The 20,017-nt window shown below is 42.9% G+C and overlaps 1 protein-coding gene across 1 annotated transcript; it reads right to left on the bottom strand.

The window, feature by feature from the left end:
* Nucleotides 1-395: 395 nt before the first annotated feature.
* Nucleotides 396-14,855, bottom strand: ICOSLG (inducible T cell costimulator ligand). Its single transcript, XM_032680471.1, has 7 exons — nt 14,601-14,855; nt 11,228-11,268; nt 8,955-9,314; nt 8,193-8,471; nt 6,439-6,606; nt 5,309-5,344; nt 396-2,607 (listed from the first exon to the last, which is right to left on the bottom strand). Exons 1-7 carry the CDS (start codon nt 14,612-14,614, stop codon nt 2,597-2,599), a joined length of 909 nt encoding a protein of 302 aa, XP_032536362.1. The 5' UTR covers nt 14,615-14,855; the 3' UTR covers nt 396-2,596.
* Between the last annotated feature and the right edge of the window lie 5,162 nt (nt 14,856-20,017).

A 20,017-nucleotide genomic window follows, 5' to 3' on the forward strand; every position in this document is an offset into this window, starting at 1 on the left:
CTGTGAGCTGCTACCTTTAATGAAGACAAACAGAGGGATGCTGATGCTCAAGTGCAGCACTGAACTGGGATGGTGTAATGAGCTGGTTTCAGTTCTGGATGTGGGAGTGTTGTACCTCTGCTCTGCTTGGGGTTGTAAATTTGGGTGAGAAATGGATGTATCAGCCTGGGCTTAGTGCTGCCTTCAGGCTACTGCATGGCTTTCACCGAGTTTGCTCAAGGTATTTTGTTGCGTGAGACAAAAAAAGCAAAAATGTCTCCTCATCTGAGGGCTTTGGGAAGGAGCACTCGTATGCCCTGAGGGATGTGGCTGAAAGCAAAACTGCCACTTGGGCTGGGGGCAATGGTTTGGAGTGACTTGTGTGTGTGTGCTGGAAGATTTAGTCAAACACCCAGAAGAATGAATGGATTTTATTTAAAATATAAACATGGCACATGAAGACAAAAACTCTGTTATTACAAAACTTCTACGTCCTTTGAATGGTAACAAACAACTGGGACCCTCTAAAAATAGCTGGAACTCCAAACCAATTGAAAGCACAGATTTTGCAAGAACAGGCTTTTGCATTTAGATGTATCCATGAAGCAGCACAGAGGTAAGAAAATCCAAGCAGTGTAGATTAGTTTAACAACATATTGTGGAGTGACTGCTTGGTCATTTCTTACATCTCTGAACCCTTACAGCTTCTTGCAGTTGTAGCATATGAAAGTTATAAAAGTTGTAAAACTGTTTAGGAAAAAGGCTTCTGTCAGTTACAGCAGCACCAAAGAGACTGCACAAAACAACTTCATGTGATAGATAGCAGGGAAAGGTCCACAGGACTTCTTACTGAACCACTAGGAAATGGTTATCCTGCACATCTGCACGGGTGTTATTCACATTTTTAAGGTGCCTGCAAGCTTTCTTCAAGCAAGTTCCCCTTATGGTTTACTGAAGACTAGATCTGGACTCAGAAAATATCTAACACTTCTCCTGGACGCGAGAGAAGCACAGCTATCCAGCTTGGAGCCTCCTTGGGGGTATTGCTTCAACAAAAGCTAACTGCTGCACTATTGCCAAATGATTCTGGTTCCACGTGGTGGGAGAACAGGACAACAAAATTTTCACTTGGCTGGGACTTGACAGCTGATCTTGATATGAAAAATCAATGTCCCAACTCACGGTTGACCCCAGAGTGCCTCCCACACACAGAACAAGGGCAAACAAGGCTGTGACTTATTCACAAAAATGGTACAATTTTTGTCTAGCAACCAGTGCAGGGGAAGCCGAGTACTTCCAGAACTCAGTCTAAAATTGTAATCTCCATCCCCCTGTGACAAGATGGGGAAACTGTCTCACCTGAGCAAGTGAGCTAATATAGATTCCTCCTCTTTCAAAATCTCATACCATCAGCAAAGTTTGCTGCAGCCAGTTTCTCTTGGGGGCTGAAACAGCAAGGCACATGCACTGGCACAAGGAAACTGCAGTTCTTGGCTTTCTGGACATTCATGGACAACAGCCTGACAGCACTTTTTTTTGTTTTGTTTTGTTCTGGTGCTTTTTTTTTTTTTTGTTGTTGTGTAGGTGGAGGGATGAGATACAAGCAGAGGTACAGTTTAAAAACTTCAGTTTAAAATCCTCCCTGAAAGGAGGATCTGAAGCCACAGGAGTGTGCTTAAATAAAGATTCGGTTGAATCAAGCAGAACTTGACCGTGGTTTTTGTTTCATCCCGAAAAGGGTAAGTCCAGGTAACCCAACATTAACATAACAGAAAGCACTATTTTTAATTGGTCAGAATTCCACAGCCTGTTCTTTTGCACAGTATGCTCTGACTCCTGTAAAAAGTGAAAATCCCCTTTTCGGTGGAATATTTGGTAAAAACCAAAATGTTGCTATCAAGTGCATTTAAAGAAGGCACTCTTATGTTAAAACATTCAGTGCTTAATCCCATCAGTTTTGGAGGCCTGGGTCAAAGCATTCTGTCTAGTTCTGTACACAATATCATGCAGCTGGTGAAACCAGACAATGAAAAGGATGTACTGTAGACAGAGAAACATGGAAAGGGTTAGTTAAAATTCTCACTTTGCAGAATCCTTCAGTTTTATTTCTTTATTTTAGCTGCCTTTCTTCACATCCAGTAGTCGTCATCAGGGTGAGGTGACACAGCAAGAACTTCCCATGCTCCTGAAATGCAGCTGTTTCTGCTCCCAGCAAAATCCTCAAAGATGATGATGAGAGACTGGACAGTCACCAACTTCCAGTGCTCTGGCACAGAGCAGTTTAGTCCCAGGCTCACTGCATTCCTCAGTGCAGGTACTCAAATCACTGACAATCACAGAGGACTGTCCAAAGTGGTTAACTGGAGTGGTCACACAATTGCTGTGTGGACACAGTCAGTGGCTGAAATGAAAATCCAGCAGATTTCCTGTCTCTTGTGTTGGAGAAGCTTGTTTTGTTTTGTTTTTGGTTTTGTGGTTCGGTTGTTTTGGGGTTTTTTTGCCATCTCTCTTGGCAGAAATCTGTCACTTGTATTACAAACAGTGCTGCCATTGAGACAGGGAGTGATGCTTCTCTTGACACATCTCCAGCTGCCCAAATTGTTGGCAGACTTCCCATTTAGGCAGGCGCTGTAAAAACAGAAAAATTTCTTTTCATCAAAAAAAAAAAAAAAGAAAAAAAAGAAAAAAGAAAAAAACTCTCCACAAAATAATCATGTCCTAGCATTGCTTTTTCTATGTAATTAGTGGAACAAAGCTATGGAAAAGAGGTATTCATGCTGCTGAGAGAGAACTGGCTGGGGTGAAGCCCTGTCTCTGCCTGGGTACCCAAGAAACTGGAGGCTTTCTGTCCTTGTTCCACAGCCTGGAAGTGCCTCTGTGCAAATGCAAGAAGGGCACTCCTGCTAACATCCCCCTCCCTTGTGAGGGGATACCAGTGTCACCTTGGGTTCATTTTAAACTACTTCAGAGAATGAGAAGCACAAATCCTGTCTGTGGTTGAGGGAAAACAGCTTCCCAAGGCTCCTCTAAGGAAGTGAGGGGATCCCTCCAGGGACCAGTTCAGAATTGTTCCAGCTCAGACTTTCTCCTCACCAGAGCACTCTGCCATGCTCTATAATGGGTGTCTGGAGAGACTAACCCCACCAGGATGGAATTACTCTTCTTTACAACCTGCCTTCCTCACAGTTTCCAACCCTTTTTTTCCCCCCTTTTAACAGAAAAGCTAGTTTCAGTAATCCCTTTTTGCTTTGCAGTATTTGGCATTCCCACTGCCCATGAAGCAATCTGACCTTCTTCATAAAGTGAAACCATCAGAAGCACATTCCCATCAATATTGAAAAGCAAAATGCAAGGCAGAGCATCCCCCCGGGTGCACCTCCACGGTGCCTTATTCCCCATCTACCACACACAACCTGCTTGAAAGTATTGAAATGATGACTGAATTAGGCTGAAGTTTCTCCAAGAGCCATCTTTTTTCCCCAGTGTAGTACCAGCTATATTACTAAATAATTTCTGACAGATACTGGTTTTCTCTTTTGTTAAAAACAAACAAACAAAAAAACCAGAATAGCAACAACTTGGGAGAGATGGAGACTTGACAGCCTGGACAAACTCTCTATCTCAATGCTCAACTACCATTACACATTTCTTCCTAAAATCCAGCTTAAGTCTCCTTTGTTTAAATCTGTTGGACCTTAAGTGCTGTGTCAGCCGGGTTAGCACAATAAATAACTTGTCCCATTCTCTCTAAGGATGCTCTGAAGAGGGTTATTTATTGTGTCCTTAATCAGCCTAAACAAACATAACCAATCTTCCATCACATCCCTAGATCATTCTCATTTCTCTGGTGTTAGTCCAAGTTGCCCTTAAATTAGGATGCCCAGAAGATGGTGGGACAGCTGATTGCAGTGAGCCACCAAATCTGCTGTCCCACCTCCTCTTCCACAAATGGTGCAGAGACATGCCAAGGAAAAGACAGTGTCTGGAAGGCAAGTGTCTTTACTTTGTTCATAGTGAACAAATCATGCTACAGCAGCCTTCAAAATAAGACAAATATTTACTCTTACTTACGTCACAGAGATTTTTCTATTTATGAGCAAAGTCAAGGCCCTTGTATAAGTAGGGCCTTCTATAAATCAGTCTGTAAAGGAAGTTGACCTTAAATGAACTGTTTATATTATGTTAATGTAGTCCACAGGAACAAAATGAGAAACTCTCTTTGTTTTAAGGAGAAAATCCATCCTCCTCTCTACATTATGCTCTGCTGGAAAGAGTGCAATGCCTTTCGTTGTTTAGCAAACACAAATGTTGGGGATCAGGCTGTGGTCTGGAAAATAACTGACCATTAACCCAGTTTCCATGACCACAAAAGAAGTTCCTGAGAAAGTTTTTTAATTTATGGGGTTATATTGCTTCTGCTTGATACTATGAATTGGGTACATTCACAGCATCTGCTACAGCAAGCTATGCTTTAACTATTAGAGCTTTGGTGGAATCAGAGTATTTTCTGCCTGTTCTGCAGAGACACACAGACAACAGTCATTTGCTCAAATAGAAACTACCAAAGGAATTATAACATAGGCAGATATTTCAGCCTCTCTATACTCTCAAAGTCCCCTGTTCTGAGTTTGTTTTTCCAAATCTGTCTTCATTTTTTGCCCTATTTTTATTTTTCTCCCACTATAAGTGGTAAATGAATTTGTAAACCAGCTGGCCTGCAATATTGCATTATTGCTCGTAAAAAATATGAACATGTTGAAGGTCTGAATTGTGTAATTTTTTTTTAGGAGAGTGCTTAGTATTTTATTTTAGTTGGGTGTATAAAGGCTCAGGTTCTAAGACATAAAGAAAATTATGTTCCTGTATCCCAGTTAAAGACCTACTAGGATGTTGTGCCTAAAAAGTCGGGGAACAACCAGTTGGTGATTTGCATTGCAGTGATATGAAGTGATAAATGGTCAGTGTTGTCCAGACTCGAAAATCGGCATTTAAGATAGATTTTCCAAGTTTGTGGCAATGAAGCTTTGTTGTAGAACAAGAAGGGAGGGTGGCTTCAGCCTGTATGCTCCACATTCCCTGTTGATTTGTCATGTCCTTTGGCCTGGTCTGTTGAAGGAACTTTTGAGAACTAAGAATCTCAGGCTGCCTTTGTCAATACTTACAGACCTCAAGGAAAGGGCTGACAGAAGAAGTAGGGCTCCTACTTTACATGCTTGAGTTATAACATCCAGCAAGTCTAATCTAAAGGCTTTGTGCTAAACTTGAGTACCAAAGCTTTGAAGTTAAGTCACTCTTAAGACAAATACAGTAATATATTTTTAATACTTACGGTTGGGTCCTTCTTTGTATTCATTTGGTGGGACATCTGTTAAAACAAATTCACAGGTTTAAGCATGTAGGGTAGATAACTATAGTGTTTATCCAGAATAATATTAAGCAACATCCACCAGTGCTAAGGGTTCAATGTGCTAAATGCTCTTTGAAGAGCAAAATGTAGTCCTTACTCCATTGCCTTACAATATAGGTTACTATTTCAGGAAGGACAGATTTGGATAATAAAATAATGAGGTAATAGCCCTGCTCCATGTCTTGGGACAGAGTCCTACACCCCTGGAACCTTGGGTTGTTTCTGAGGGAAGGACATGACTTCTAGAACAGCTGCTGCAGATGCTGGACAAGATCACTACCCTGCTTTCCCCTGCTCTTTTCTGAGGCACCCAGGCTTGCTAGCATGGAGGAAGAGGGCATGGATTGAAAATGAGGATTGTCCTTGTCCATGAAAAGTCTGGTTGTCCCTGCTCCCTTTTCTCAGGTGTTAGCTCCTATACAGCTGCAAAGTGGCTTACAGCAAGTACTCAGATAGCTTGGCAGAGTCAATCTGGTTCACAAGACCTCTTTTAGAGCTCCCTTTTGTTCTGTTAAGCCCAGCATTGATGTTATGCAGCAACGAGGGTACACGTGTGACAGTGAGACAAGCTATATTTCTGTAGAAATCCACTTGATCCTGGTGGGATCCTGACCCTTAATTTTCCAGCCAGTGACTCTAAAACTCTCAGGGTTGAATTATGCTCTGATTTCTGCTTCAGGCTGTGCTAAGCAGAGAGAGCTACTGAACCCAGTTCTATTCCATGGAGAAGTATCCCTTCCATCTGTCCAGTAACAGCCTGCAGGGATCACAGCTGAAAAACTGTGGCCTGAACAGGCACAAAGTCTGAGTTACTCTCACATCCAGCAGCTAACTCCTGTGAGGCTCAGGCACAAGAGCAGAAAACCATAAAGAATAACACAAAGAAAAACCACAGGTTTTTGAAAACAGCGTGATTTCCTACAGCATGCATTTCCCTGTGTGCAGGCAGCTTAGTCGTACCTACCAGTGACACAATGGATAACATGAAGTATATTTGTAAGTGAAAAAGAATTCTTGAGATATTTGGTCGTGCAAATGAAGTGTCTCATTACCTGTATAGGACACCAGATGGGAGGACCTCCGTCTCCACAGCCAGCAGATTAAAACAACTAGAAGGCCTATCAGAATGACAATGCAAATGATGCCAGCTGCTTGAGCAAGTCTTCCTTTTTTTCCCAGGTTTTCTGTGCTAGAACCATTGCTTTGCTTCTGCTGGGTGTCTAGAATAAAATAGAAAGGGGATGTAATAAGGTGTAAATGTTCATATTTCATACCAGGCAAATATTTCACCAAATTTTACATATATAAAAAAATTCTGAAGGATTAAATATTTGTGCTATTTGTATCACTGTGATACTGGTTATTTCTTCTGAGCAAGGCACATCTCCAGCTAATAATGACTAATAATACAATACCAGTTTACTCTTCCCTGTCATCACACTGCATCCATCCTTCTTTCTTCTTTTTTGTTCTTTCCTGCCAGCCTTGAGAGACTTTATGTTTGGGTTTGTACTTAAACTCAGTTAAAAATAAATCTATACAGAATTTATAATGTAAATCTGAATGTATTCAGAAAAGTGAGTGAAAACCTGTTTCCCTGAAATTAATGGAGAATCTTCACCTACTGCTGCAAACTGAAGGTTTTATATTGCATCCCTTAACTATTTCAAGTGTGATGTGCTTTTAAAAACAAACAAAAACTAGTAATATGAAGGTCTGTTCCCCCAGAAGACAATATGACAGAATGCCATTAGGAAACTAATGACAAAGTTACTCAGTTTTCCTTTAATTTGGGATGACAGCATGGTATATTATCATTTAAACACTCTAGTGTGCAACTTTTGCTCGTGTGCACAGTTTCTGTTCCTGGAAATAGTTTATGTAGTTTGCCTATGTTTGTGGGATCAGGGTTGTTAAGTCCAGAGTATGTGATTCCTTGGAGTGTTCAGGTACACAATTTGTGGGTATCCAGGTACAGTTATGCAAACAGTCCAACCTCCTTGCACCAGGGTGCAGAAACCTGTGAGAGAAAGGGGTGGCTGGAGGTAGGACCAGGAACTGCAGTGAGATCAAAGAGCCACCTCCAGGTAAGCCTTCCCACTCCAGACAGCTTCTCTACACAGTTTTGTTTGAAATAATGAACTCCAGCAGTGGTACTATAGCTCTAATTTTATAGTTTTCTTTTTTTTTTCTTTTTAATAGCTTTCTGGTTTTGTGAAGAGTTGAGTGCTAAATACTTGTTTTACTATTGATCACTCTCATCAGCAACAAATAGCATATTATACTTGTGCTATTAGGTGTATTGTTCTGTTCAGCTAACATTACCCACATTTCTGCAAGCCTACTTTAAATAGTGCACTGTAATGAATTGAGTTTTGGAGACTGAAAACTGAACTTTGAAACTAGGCAGAGTAAAAAGCAAATATGAGAGCTGCAAAGCAGTTGGGTGGGCGGTCAGAAATCATGGATCTGCTGTATGGTGGCCCTTGAAAAATAACTTAATTCCCCAAGTCAGCACGTTCCCGAGGAACCAAAGGGTAAAGCGCAGTGACTGCCTGACATACAAGAGCTCCTCAGAGCTGTTGTCATCATACACTTTATGGGGTATTCACTTCAATGTGAAAGAAGTAAACATAAAATGCATGGCTAGGCATAATTAGCTTGAAACAAAACCTGAGCTCTTCTCAGCACCTCTTGGAACTACTGAATCAACACATAGGCCTTGTTAGTGTGTATCTACGGACAGAGACACACTGGTTGATGTTCCTGCTATCTAGAAAACATGGAGCAGCGTGAAGGGACTTACAGTTGGCTGATAGATTTTCCTGCAGCATTTCATTTTCTATGGAGCACTCTATTTGCATGTTGGAAGTGGCTTTCACCGTCAGTGTGCTGAAAACGCTGTAGGTGCCGTCAGTGTGGGAGATGATCTCCAGCGTTGATGCGTTCAGGAGACTGTTGTTCATTTTATTTATCCAGTAAACATTGGGCTTTGGGTATCCATTGCCAGACCTGCAGCTGAAAGTCACCTCCTCTCCAGTACTGTTTCTTATTGGTCCACTGAGTACTGGTTGGCTGTAACTAGCTGGAGGGCAAGAGAAGAAGAAAGAGTCGTTGATATTTTGAAACATATTGAGAAGACAAAATTCTGACGTGGGCTCTGAAGCAGAACTCCTGGGTTTCACACGGCCTTCATAACTTGAAAGGGAAACACCTGCAGGTTCTCTCAGCCCGGAGAGCTGAGAATTACTGGAAGGGTAGAAAGCTAAAGCCAAACCCAGAGGAAGAAAGCAACTTCTTAAGCTGTTGTCACCCAGTCACCTGCAAGAGTCTTAATATTAATGAAAAACAAGATGAAAAGAAACACACACTGGGTAAACAGTTGTTGCAGGTATTCTTCCAGGTTTAGATTCCCTGTCTGTAATATTTAAGTTAAGCACACATCATTTCAGCAAAGGGCTGAAGTGTGTTTCCAAGGGTGTGCTTAAATATAATATTGAAATAGCATGAATTTGAAAAACTGAGATGAGAATTTGGGCAAATATGTGTAAGTGACACAAGTTCTTACCTGCTAAACTGAGAACCACTTCTGTCTGGTGAACCACTTTGGGAAATTCTTTTTTCTCCTGGACTATACATTTGTATGTATGTTTATCACTCTGGCTGACATTGAGTAGTAGTAGAGAAAAATCACCGTTTTCCAATCTGTCCCAGAATAATTGAGTCCTGTTTTTAAAGTGAATACACTGATTGCTGTAGTTATCTCGACCAGAGACCAGTGCATGCACAACTGAACACTTCACTTGATCGGCGATTTGCCAATATACCCGTAGATTTTTTAATTGCAAGTCTCTTTTGTTATAAATGCAACTCAGTGTAGCGTTGTCTCCGAGTTTACTGATGACGTCCTTCTTCTCTAGTGCAATAACTGCAGGATCAAAAGAGAGAGAGAAATAAGGGAGGTTATGTGGAAAAAGGGTCATTATTTTCAAGTACATTCTACCACATACAGACTCCAGTATTAGTATTTATAACAGGTGTGTGTGTGCTCATTTCATAGTCATTCCTACCACATGACTTGCCAGTGGCTAATTGTCTCCACGTCCATTTTTCTGTATATTGTCCAAAGGGACCATTTCTCTGAGGACCAACCAGTCTTAAGCGTTCCCAGCCCCATGGATATCCACATGCTGCACTTTGCCCACTGACTGCAGACACATATTCAAGCCCTAATGCTTTAATAATCACTTGGGTTTTTTTTTTAATTAAGAAAAATTCCAAGTAACATGAGGTAAATCACGAGAAGGGAAAACACTGATGAGAAAAAGAGCGCTAGCATTATTTTGAGACCCAAAATATTAAGAAGGGGACTAAAACCAGTGTTTCTCAAAGCAGGCATGCCATAGAAATCACATTTAATTGCTACTATCGGTGACACCCTCTCAATAAACACATACAGATGGCAAACCAGCCTGGCCAGATGACTCCAGTGACACATCCATTAGACATTTAAAACTTAAGGGTCACGAGGTAGGTCAGGACCGTATTTGGCTTTCAGAACGCTTTTTCTGCCTTCCAGACTGGAGAAAGGCAGCCTCTCCTCCTGGTGAGCAAGGGGGAGGTGTGACCTGACTGACAAGTGATGCAGAAAGCACAGTGACACCAAGAGGGCCAGGGCAGCTCTGCCCACAGCTTTCCTGCTGAGGATGCACCACTTCTTCACCCCAGCAGCCAAAACCTCCTTGGTGTAACTGGTTGCTGACACCAAAGCAGTGTATATGTTGTAAGTGTCAGGCAAGGGAGTGAGAGAGGGTCAGGCATGGGGTTGAATGGGAGAGATTACATCTGAGGGAAGGGATTATGTGGGTGGATGATTTGGGAAAGAAAGATGACAGGACTGAAGGTTTGGAAATGTGGAAACAGGGCATGGTGAGGTGAGAGGGAGGCATCAGTATTAAAGGGGGACCTGTGTTTGTCAGAGTGCACTGAACTCAGAAATAGCTCATTTACACATCTGAGTTGGGCACCCTGGCTTTAAAACACCAATGAAGCAGATTGCAGGGAGGAAGGTGGGATGTTTTCCAGGCCCTTATCCTCCAAGGAGTCAGACAAGAAGCTACAGGCTTGAACTGCAACACAGATGCTGTGGCTCAGACTTCGGGAAACCCCCTTCAATAGCAGGAGAAGTGACACCCAGGGAAGATGAGGTAACCGCCAATGGCGTTCTGCAAGAACAGACCAGCTGGCATCTACTGAGACTGAAGCTGGTACAGTTTGTCTTGATGCTGGGGCCAGGGAGTTTCCTTGATGATTTTTTTGAGGTCCTGCTCAGTGATTAAGCAAGAACTGAGGAGAGACAACTCTAAAAACACTTAAATATCACCAGGTGATGTCGCTTAACCCTACCTTTGTTTTACAAGGGACATTTTGGAACTGTAGTAAAAGACTTACTAGTATTGGCTGCTGGGCACTATGATGTATTATTCTAGTCATGAGTATCCAGGCACATTAGATCTGCTTATCAACAGCCTTTATTAGTCCACTTCGAAGGCCTTTTGTTGGCAGAGATAAGTAAGCAGGGATATCTCTGAAGCAAGCAAAGCAATCTGAGCAAGGGCATCCATAAGGTCCCTTGCTGTTCTCTGCAGTGAAACTGATAAAAATCGATTGTTTCTTCTTTCCCTGATGCATGTCAGAGAAACTTTTCACACTGAGGAATTCTGAAGTATCTTGCTGAAAACAGGCAGATGATTATATTGTACCTTTGTGTATTTGGCCAAACATAATAAACGCAATAAAGGGAGGAAAGCTCAGTTTTTAACTGAAGTGTTCTGCACTTACCAGCTCTCAGGAGATGAAGGAGCAGTAACAGAAATCCATAACTAAAAATAAAAGCAAACAAGAGCGTTACATGATTGACTTTAGAGTCTCTCTTGTTTAGATAAGCAATAAACCCAATATTGATTGTTTTAGTACAGTGGCAGAAGTAGGTAAATTAGGTACTGCTACTGTGTAATGCCCCATTAAGTATTTGCATTTTTGACAGCTGCAAAACTTCTGTTCATAACTGTGGGTAGGTGGCCAAGGCCATGAATAGCAGCAAAATGCACTAATATTGGAATCAGAGCAGAGGGCATGAAGCTGGTGTTGTGCCTGTCTCTTTTGTGAAAAACAAACTGGATTGACAAATGGGCCAAAGATGGACAAACAGGCCCTGGAGGCTATCTGAGTCACTGGGAAGGACAATGGATGCCCAGGTCGAAACCCAGGTTTTTCATACTTTTGCTGTAACTCAGGGAGTTATGGTTTTGTCTGGGTAAAGGTCAAAGAGCAGCTGACCACATTGCCCACCCGTTTGTGCACTCAGTAAAATTGTGTAAACAGGAAACGTGCTGAGAGTAGAGAGCACTGGAGTGGAGTGCAAAGGTTTTGCTGGAAAGAATTCGGTGTGTTTGATTACTCAGGAGGGGCAAACCTATGCAAGAGTTACCCGAGGGTTTATAGGAGATAGGTGCTGTAGGAAAACCCAGTTTAACCTGTCTACAAAGTCCAAGTGACTTAACTGTCATCACACAAGGCTTTAAGGAAGATAAATGCACAGCACTTTCTTAGGAGTTACTTTAAAGTAGCCTGTCACCACCATGCCTAGTTACACATTGTGCTCTCCTTCCTCCAGAGTGCTGTGGGAAGGGAAAGGAAAGGTTTTGGAATGCTGGAAAGGTTTTGCAATGAGACTTTTCTGGCTGCAGTTGCCCACCTTGATATTGCCCCAGGTACAATAAGGTTGCAAAGCTGAGCTGATGGGCAGAGGGACACGAGCACTGGCTCATTGCTGGTTTACCCAGCTCACTCTTGCAAGCAAGCAGGACTGTGAGGCCACACTACTTGGGTACAGCTCCCTTCCTCAGTTGTTCTCAACCCTCAGCCAGGTCCAACACTGAGCCAAGGGCTGGGGGCAATGAGTAGAGCTGTCTCCAGCAGTCCATGTCCAGCCAGGATCGAGCTCCAGGATCTCCCACACAGATCACTCACTGCCTTCCCTCCCAGTCCTGACCCTCCTCCCTCCAAGCCCTAACCTAAGCTCACTCCCCCAGCAGCCATTTCTCCCCTTGCTTTTCCCCATCAGCTATGCTTTACAACATCCCTTCTCTCTCTCTCTTCCAAGCTTTCTGCCCTTTCCCCACAGCATCTGCTCCTTTGTCCAGCCAAGCATAGGAATTCATACTCCGCTTCCCAGGCACAGCATCACTTCTGCCCAGCTTTACTCCTACCAGCTTCCCCAGGCACAGCTTGGGGCTCCTCTGCTGCGGAGGAGTGTCTCTAATTCCCACCTGCCTCCCCCAAAGTTATAATCCCCCCAAACATATTTGGCTTCCTACGGAGAAATCACAGAACATTCCTGACACAAAATCTACCTCCACTTGAAGCCCCATCTCAAGAGACTGAGATGGAGAAAGTTTTGGGGAGAAGCACTCTGAACTGTATTTCTTTTATATGAAGGAAACACTTCATTTTTCTTTTCTGTGTCCTTTGAAATGGTTTCATAGATGAGGTTTCAAATGTTTAAGTGGATGACCAGTGTAGAACATTTCTGCTCTATTATTATTTTAGTGAATCTGCCATCAGGCTTAAAGGAACTCTCCTAAGTAATTGTACCTAAACATTCCAGAGAGGCAGCTCTGCTCTGTTCTGTCTCTGTCAGTGACTTTTGGTGGCTTTTGCACATGGCTTTGTATTGTATTCCTGTTGTATTTTTATACAGTGCAGGAGTCATCACTTTTGTGCCAGGTTTCTAGAGATCTGTCTTGATAACCTCAGTTTAATGTAGTCTTTAATTTTTCTTAATCCTGTGTTTGTTTTATCAATCCCCACCCAAGTGGAAACTATGGATATAGCAACTCCTTTGAATGAAATACAAAAAGTAACTGACTTATCTTTAAGGGACTCCTTAGGGAATTTCCCATGGTAGGCTTTTGCTAATGCCAACAAACATTCAAATAGTCAGCCAGAACTGATTCCCATATGTATGTACACGAAGCAGATCCTGATTTCTTATTTTAATAAATGATACACAGCCAAGATTGGACAGATCTCATCCTCTTGGAGGAGGTTGCAGCTGTGCAGGTGTGGGGGCAGTGTCAACCCACCGTGTTCCTCTGGAATAGCATTAATTCCCAGCTTCTATTGGAAAAAGGGAGAAACGCTCTTGCCTGCAGCAAAACCTCTGTTTTGTCCTTTATGTACACTCAGCTCCTGTGTCCCCCACACTAGCAGTGAGCTCCAGTAAGTTTCTTAGGTTCTCTCTGATTTTTAAAAGATATTTTAACTTTAATTATTTTTTCCTTTCTCAAGTCTTTCCCACACCTTCCCTCTTCTGCAAATTTTTTTTAAAATGCCATATGAAACAGGAGAAAGTTGCAGTTCCCTTTTCATACATTCTTATTTGATGAGATCATTCTTCCTACCAGCATTTTTTCCATGACTGCTCATCTTAGAGCCATGGAAGGTTGCTGCTCTGGCACAACCCTGCCAGGCAAAAGATGTCCCGATGCTTTCAGTTACAACAACCATGTGAGATCCACTTTACCCCCTTGAGATCCACTTTACCCCTTTGAGATCCATTTACCCCCTACCCTTGGAGCGACACGGCTCTTCTCGCATCAGCAGGTGCCCCAAATAAGTTACCTGCGGAGCTTTTCTAACACTTGCCCTAAAGAAACGCCAACCTGGGCAATAAAAACCCAGCTGAGTCATCTCCCATCGTTCACTTTCGGCTAAAAATCTCTATAAAATGCCCGTTAATTGCCTGTAGCCCTCGAACGCGGAGAGACAAGGGGTTCCAGCCCGGCTGACGGGGGGAGGAGGTTCTGGGAACATCCTCATCCCCTCGGCTCCGGTCCCGCGGCTCCGAGAACCGGGAGCGCTGCGGGACCCGCCGGCGGACGGGAGCTGCCGACGGGAGCTGCCTCCGGGAACCTTTATGGTTGCAACAGCTGTCCAGGGATCAGGAGGGTTCCCCTCGCCCCTGATTCCAGCCAAGCAGCCCACCCGCGCCAGCGCTTTCCCTGCCCGCTGCACAGCGAAGCTCGGGTTTCCCTAAAAGGGGGATGCGCATCCCTGTCCCGGAGCCAGCCGGGGAGTTCCCCCCGTGCCCCAGCGATGAATGAGGGGGGCGGCAGGTCCCCTTTTTCCGCGGCCCCGGGTCACTACTCACCCTGGCGGCTTCATCGTGCGGAGCTGAGCCGAGCTGAGCTGAGCTGAGCTAAGCCAAGCCGGCAGCTGCCCGCCGGGGGCCGTTCTCCTTTCTCTCTCCACGCCTCCTCCCGCCGGGGATTTCCGTCTCTGTGCGCTCGGAGCCGGGGCACGGCCAGCCCAGATACCGGGGGCTGTGCAAACCTGGGACCCCCGGCGCTGGCGATGCGGAGGGTCTCGGGCACTGGCCCATCCCCACCGACCCTTTCCCAGAGCCTCGCCAGGACCACTTGGCAGGAGCTCCCGGTCCTGCGGAATCACCGCCTGCGCCTCTCAATGCCTTCTCTGGAGCTACCGGGGAGGACTGGGGAGTCAGTGCTGGGGGCCGGGTTTAGAGATAGCACAGAAAGAGCGGCATCTTCTTGGCCCTGCGAGGTGGAGACCGGTCCCACGGCTCCCGGGGGTGGGCAGGGTACTGCACTCGCCAGCTCTCAGGGGTCCGGGGAACCGGTGATGATGTGTTTCGAAGTACACTGGGTCTATGATCACATAAATAATATATTTGTTACATATTTTTATTTGGTAAATAGCTAAATGGGGTTTGGTAGAGAGCACAGCTGCACCCGAAGGTGCCGTAGGTAAGAATTCTGGCAGAGCAGCGCTGGTGAGAGGTGTTGAAGCACCGGCAGGCTGTTTGAAAGCTGTGGTTCAGTGTCTCAGCCGTTTCGTTTCTGGTTCCGTGGCTGTGTTTGGCTTGTTTTCTGTCAGGCCCCCCAGCCCAGCTGGGACTCCTTGGCCAGCGTTTGTGACCCGCAGCACGAAGCTGTCACAGCCGCGCTGCAAACGAGCGGCACCGCGTCAGTGGCTGAGATCTGCCACATTCGTGTTTTATTTCTCCTTTGTTCTAGTCCCCCTGGGAATAACCAATTACTCTGTGCACGATGAGCACGAAACTTCAGGGTTGTGCAAGACTGCAGGTCTCGATGCCGTTTCCGCTGCCAGCGAGCAGCAAGAAGAGGTTCTCTCAGTTTTGGGTCTTAAAGCTGCATTACTTCAGCCTCTCTGTGTATCACTGATACACTTCAAATTAGTAACAGGGTTGGGAGGGCAGACTTGAATTTATTCTAAATTTAAAGGAAGATAAACATTCTTATGGAATTATTGCTGAATCAGAACATGTTCGCAGCAGCCAATTCATGTCTTTCACTGAAGTATTTCCTGATGGGATATCCTAGTTTGGGAACTACTCTTTTGTTATTTTGAGTGCTTTAATAACAGTCACTTGGTGAACAGGGATGCACATGGAGTCAGTTCTTTGTGGCTAAAAGCTTCCTGACTTTAAAAGCCTGTGGCTTAACTTTATAAGTGAATTTTTAGACACCCGGATATAAATTTGTTCTCTCTAAACTGCACTTTTCTGCTGTTCTTTGCAGTGGTTTCTATCATGCTTTTTTCACACACGATGAATAAGAGCAAGCCTACTACTACACCTGCATACCAGTTCTGGTGGAAAGGAGTTTCCCAATAAGCAAGAAAGACAAATGTGTCTCCATAGCCAGGAGACTCTTTGGGATTTAGAAAGATGAGGTGCAAACCTCTTCACTGGCTGCACCAGGCTTTTGAATTCGTGTTGCCTGAACTCCTAGTGAATTTTAATTCTATAAGGCAACATTGTATTCTATTTCCCTTCTAAATGATGTTCATTAAGGCCCAGCCTTAGGCAGGTCCTTAGTTCTCAGAGTATTTTTAAAAACACCCAAGTTGTTGACAGCTGATTTGTCCTCTCTTTTGTGTGGTCACACCACTTGACACCAATTCAGGCATTTAAAGCTGTCACGAGAAGAAACAAACTCCTAAATCTTGTGCTTGGCAGATGTGTTGCCTCTGGACTCTGAAACTAGAAACACTAGGAAGAATTGGGGAAAAAAGAGGAAGAAAACAGTACTTCGGTTTTTCTGGGCTGTGAGACAGAGAAGTGATCTACGTAGCAGAGAGTAGGAGAGCTGTTTGTTTTCAAATGGATGTCATTCAAAGAGGATGCAAAACACCTTCAGTGTTGAGCTCATTAACACAGTTATTGAGGATACAGTGACTGAACTTTTTGAAACAGAGACATACCTCTCTCTTTATACATAGAAGAACAGACAATCTCAGACAAATTGAAACCTTTGGGGATAGGAAAAAGGGGTGACATGGCTGTATGTGATGTGGAGAACTTAAACCATATTTGGAGTCAGACAGCCATGAAGGAAATGCTGTGACACTTGAAATACACCACATCCTTATGGAATGGTCTCCACAAGTCTCTGGCTTTCGCACTGTGGAGACTTCAGTGCATGACACTAAAGCTAACAAAGCATGACTTGCAACTGAGAAAAAAGTCAAGAGAAAAATGACAGTAGCTCTGGCCACTTGTGCAGTTTTATGTGTGAGTAAAGAACAAAAGATGGTACAAGGCATAAATGATTTTACAGCACTTTTGCAACACTCTGTCTACAGAAGAGCTAACCAAAGTTGCAAATGGAATAGAGACAATGGGTCTTAAAAATAGAGGATGAAGGGAGGACAGTGCACAAAAGCAATAGTTTCCTTGAACTAGGGGAGACATCTGGGGTAAAATAGCAAAACTGAGTGCTAACAAACAGAGTGGTGATGAAACAAGGGAAAAGATGTTATTACAAAATAAAATGTTTTGTGATTCTAAGATCCTTTGAGATGGTGAGCTTGGCCTGATGAAATGCAAAAGAACTACCAAGAAATACTCTTGACAGAAGTGAATGAACTAAGAGAAAACAATAGTCTGTCTATTTGCTCTCTATCTCCCATTTTATTGTCACACTCAGGCCAAAAATATCACTTTTAACACCTAAATTCCAAGACTGTTCCATGAAAAAGAGGAAACTTGTAGCCCTGTAAGATACCTGTTTTGGGAAACACGTGCTCTGTGTACATGGCAGCAATGGCAACCCGTTTATTTATACCCAGAAAAAGAAAGGACTATGTTACATTTAGTTATGTTGTTAGAAAAGAGGACTGGTATTCAGAGTTCTTTATTGGTTGTGCATATTCAGTAGTTAATTTCCTGTTGATTTAAGAAAAGCAAGGGAAAAAATAATTTTGCAATACTTTTCCCTGCTCACTGTGTTTGGGTGTGTTGAAAACAACAACAAAAAAAGGATTGACAACAGAATATAATTGCTGAAAATGTCTGAATTGCCCTCTGCTCTTTTGCTCAGCTTCATTTCTGCCAAATACACTTTTCTCTGATCACAAGTGGCAAAAGCTCCTCTGCTAAGGACACTTGATAATGGATCAAAGAAACTGTTGTGGAAATGGAGTTCACAGATTTTAGAGTGTGAAATGCCTTCTGGAGAAGGAGATTATTTTTCTTTTGCCCAGGTTCATTACATTAACCATAAGAATGACATGAGAGCAAGCACAGCTGAAAAACAAATTCAGAATCAAGTCATATGCAGCTGCCTTTAGCTAAGGAAGAGAAGGAGCAGGTTGTCTGAGACCATCCAGCAGAAATTTTCTTTCTCCAAAAGGAATATGTTGGTTTTTAGGGTGACTTCTCCAGCATGGGATTTCTTATCCTACATAACACACAGCACAATGAAAATCCTCTGAGCAATCAAAAAAAAAAAAAATCAATCACAGCTAAGCCTGAATCCCAGTGACTCTCTGCAGAGAGCATGAAGGAGTTTCTGATGCATAAATGACTGATCTCTTGTTTGAACTAAAGCAAGATATATAGAGGTATATATATACAGGAATAAAGGTAGATAGAACCTTCCAAAACCAATTTCAAACCTCAGCCTTCCCAAACTGTGGTAAGATTAGACTCATAAAATGCCATACAATTAAGATCTCTTTGTTTCTGATCATCATGATATTCCGTGGAAAGAGCTAATGAAATTTTCAGAGAAAATACTCAAGAGCCTTCTCGGCAATAGCTGAACAGGTGAAATATTTCTCAAATACAAATACACTTATGTAAAGTCTCAAGACTAAAATTTACTCCAAGATCATAAGTATAAAATGCAGTAGAGGTATTTATTGTACAAATTGAACATTTTTGTTATATATCTCACTGAGCATCAAGAATTTTAAGGAGCAGATTAAAGCAAAATAATATTATCCATAATTTTATAGACGTAATTTTAAATTGTCTATGCTTTTGATTATACCAACATTACATTGTTAAAGTAAATGAGCTCTGATTTGAAATTATAAAACGTATTAAGCATGGGTTTGGAAACTGATACAGTGTTCCAAGCTAACAGTCTAAATTGACCTTATACAAAGGTATAATAAACAATATTCTTAAAACAGCATTAGAAAGAAAATATGCATCTGTCCTTCTATAAGCCATTGCCATGAACTAAAGAATCTAGCAAATTTTGGAAACTAATCTCTGATGTGAAAATATTCCTTCTTGAAGAAAAACACAGCTGTATTCCTGGAGACATTAATGTCAGAGCAAAACAGTGCCCATCACATACCTAAAATAATGTTTTAACATTGTCTTGAAAATTAGAACATTTAGGAAAGTGTTTATTTCTCCTCGTGGCACAGTCAAATAGCAAACCATGTAATGCAACAGGATATGATATGGGTGCCAAGCAGTGAGAAACAGGAACTGAAATCAGTATGACTTAATGCTGTTTATTGAATTATTTGATAAGAAAACGTTACTATTCCTAGGATTTGATGAGAACTGCAGTTTCATTTTAACGTAAAAAACTGTTCTGGCCCTTATATGGCTCAAAAAATTCCCTCTGATACCACTTGAAATACAAAGTGTAGATACAGTGTAATGTGGCGTTTGGCTTTGGAAAATGTGGTTGCTGGACAGACAAGTGGTTTGGCTGAATTCCCCTAAAAGCCCAGTCTTTTGGGAGATGCAGTGGTCAGGGTATTAAGACTGATTCCATAATGGGTTAGAGGCATGTCTTTAGCTGTCAGTCTTATGGTGAGTACAGGTGGGGGGCTCTGCCTGTGAATACTGTCTGGTTTTTTGTGAGCTGTCGTGCCATGAAATGCAGCCATGGCTGTGCAGTCTCTTTCTTCCTTTCACACCAGAATTGCCCCAGAATGCAGACAAGAAGCAACACTGCATGGCTCATCAGCTGGTGATCAGCTCTCCAACATCTTCCTTCGGCCCCCGGTGCTGAACTTCTTGCACCATTGATTACATACATGTAATACTTCGTAATGTTTCAATTCTGTCTCTCTTGACCTCTTTACTTCTTTTTTCCTTCCACTTGTCTCTAGCACATATTGCAATATGTTCTCTTTGTCATTTTCCTATCATGGATGTTGGTGTGATGTAATGCAGGCAAGCTTTGGTGAAGCAATTTACACTGCTGTACCAGTTATAGCTCAGATTGAGACACGTGACTGTGGGAGCCCAAACCCAGCTTTCAGCAAAGGAAA

This window comes from Chiroxiphia lanceolata, chromosome 2 (genome assembly GCF_009829145.1).
Source record: "Chiroxiphia lanceolata isolate bChiLan1 chromosome 2, bChiLan1.pri, whole genome shotgun sequence".
NCBI classification, from domain to species: Eukaryota; Metazoa; Chordata; class Aves; order Passeriformes; family Pipridae; genus Chiroxiphia; species Chiroxiphia lanceolata.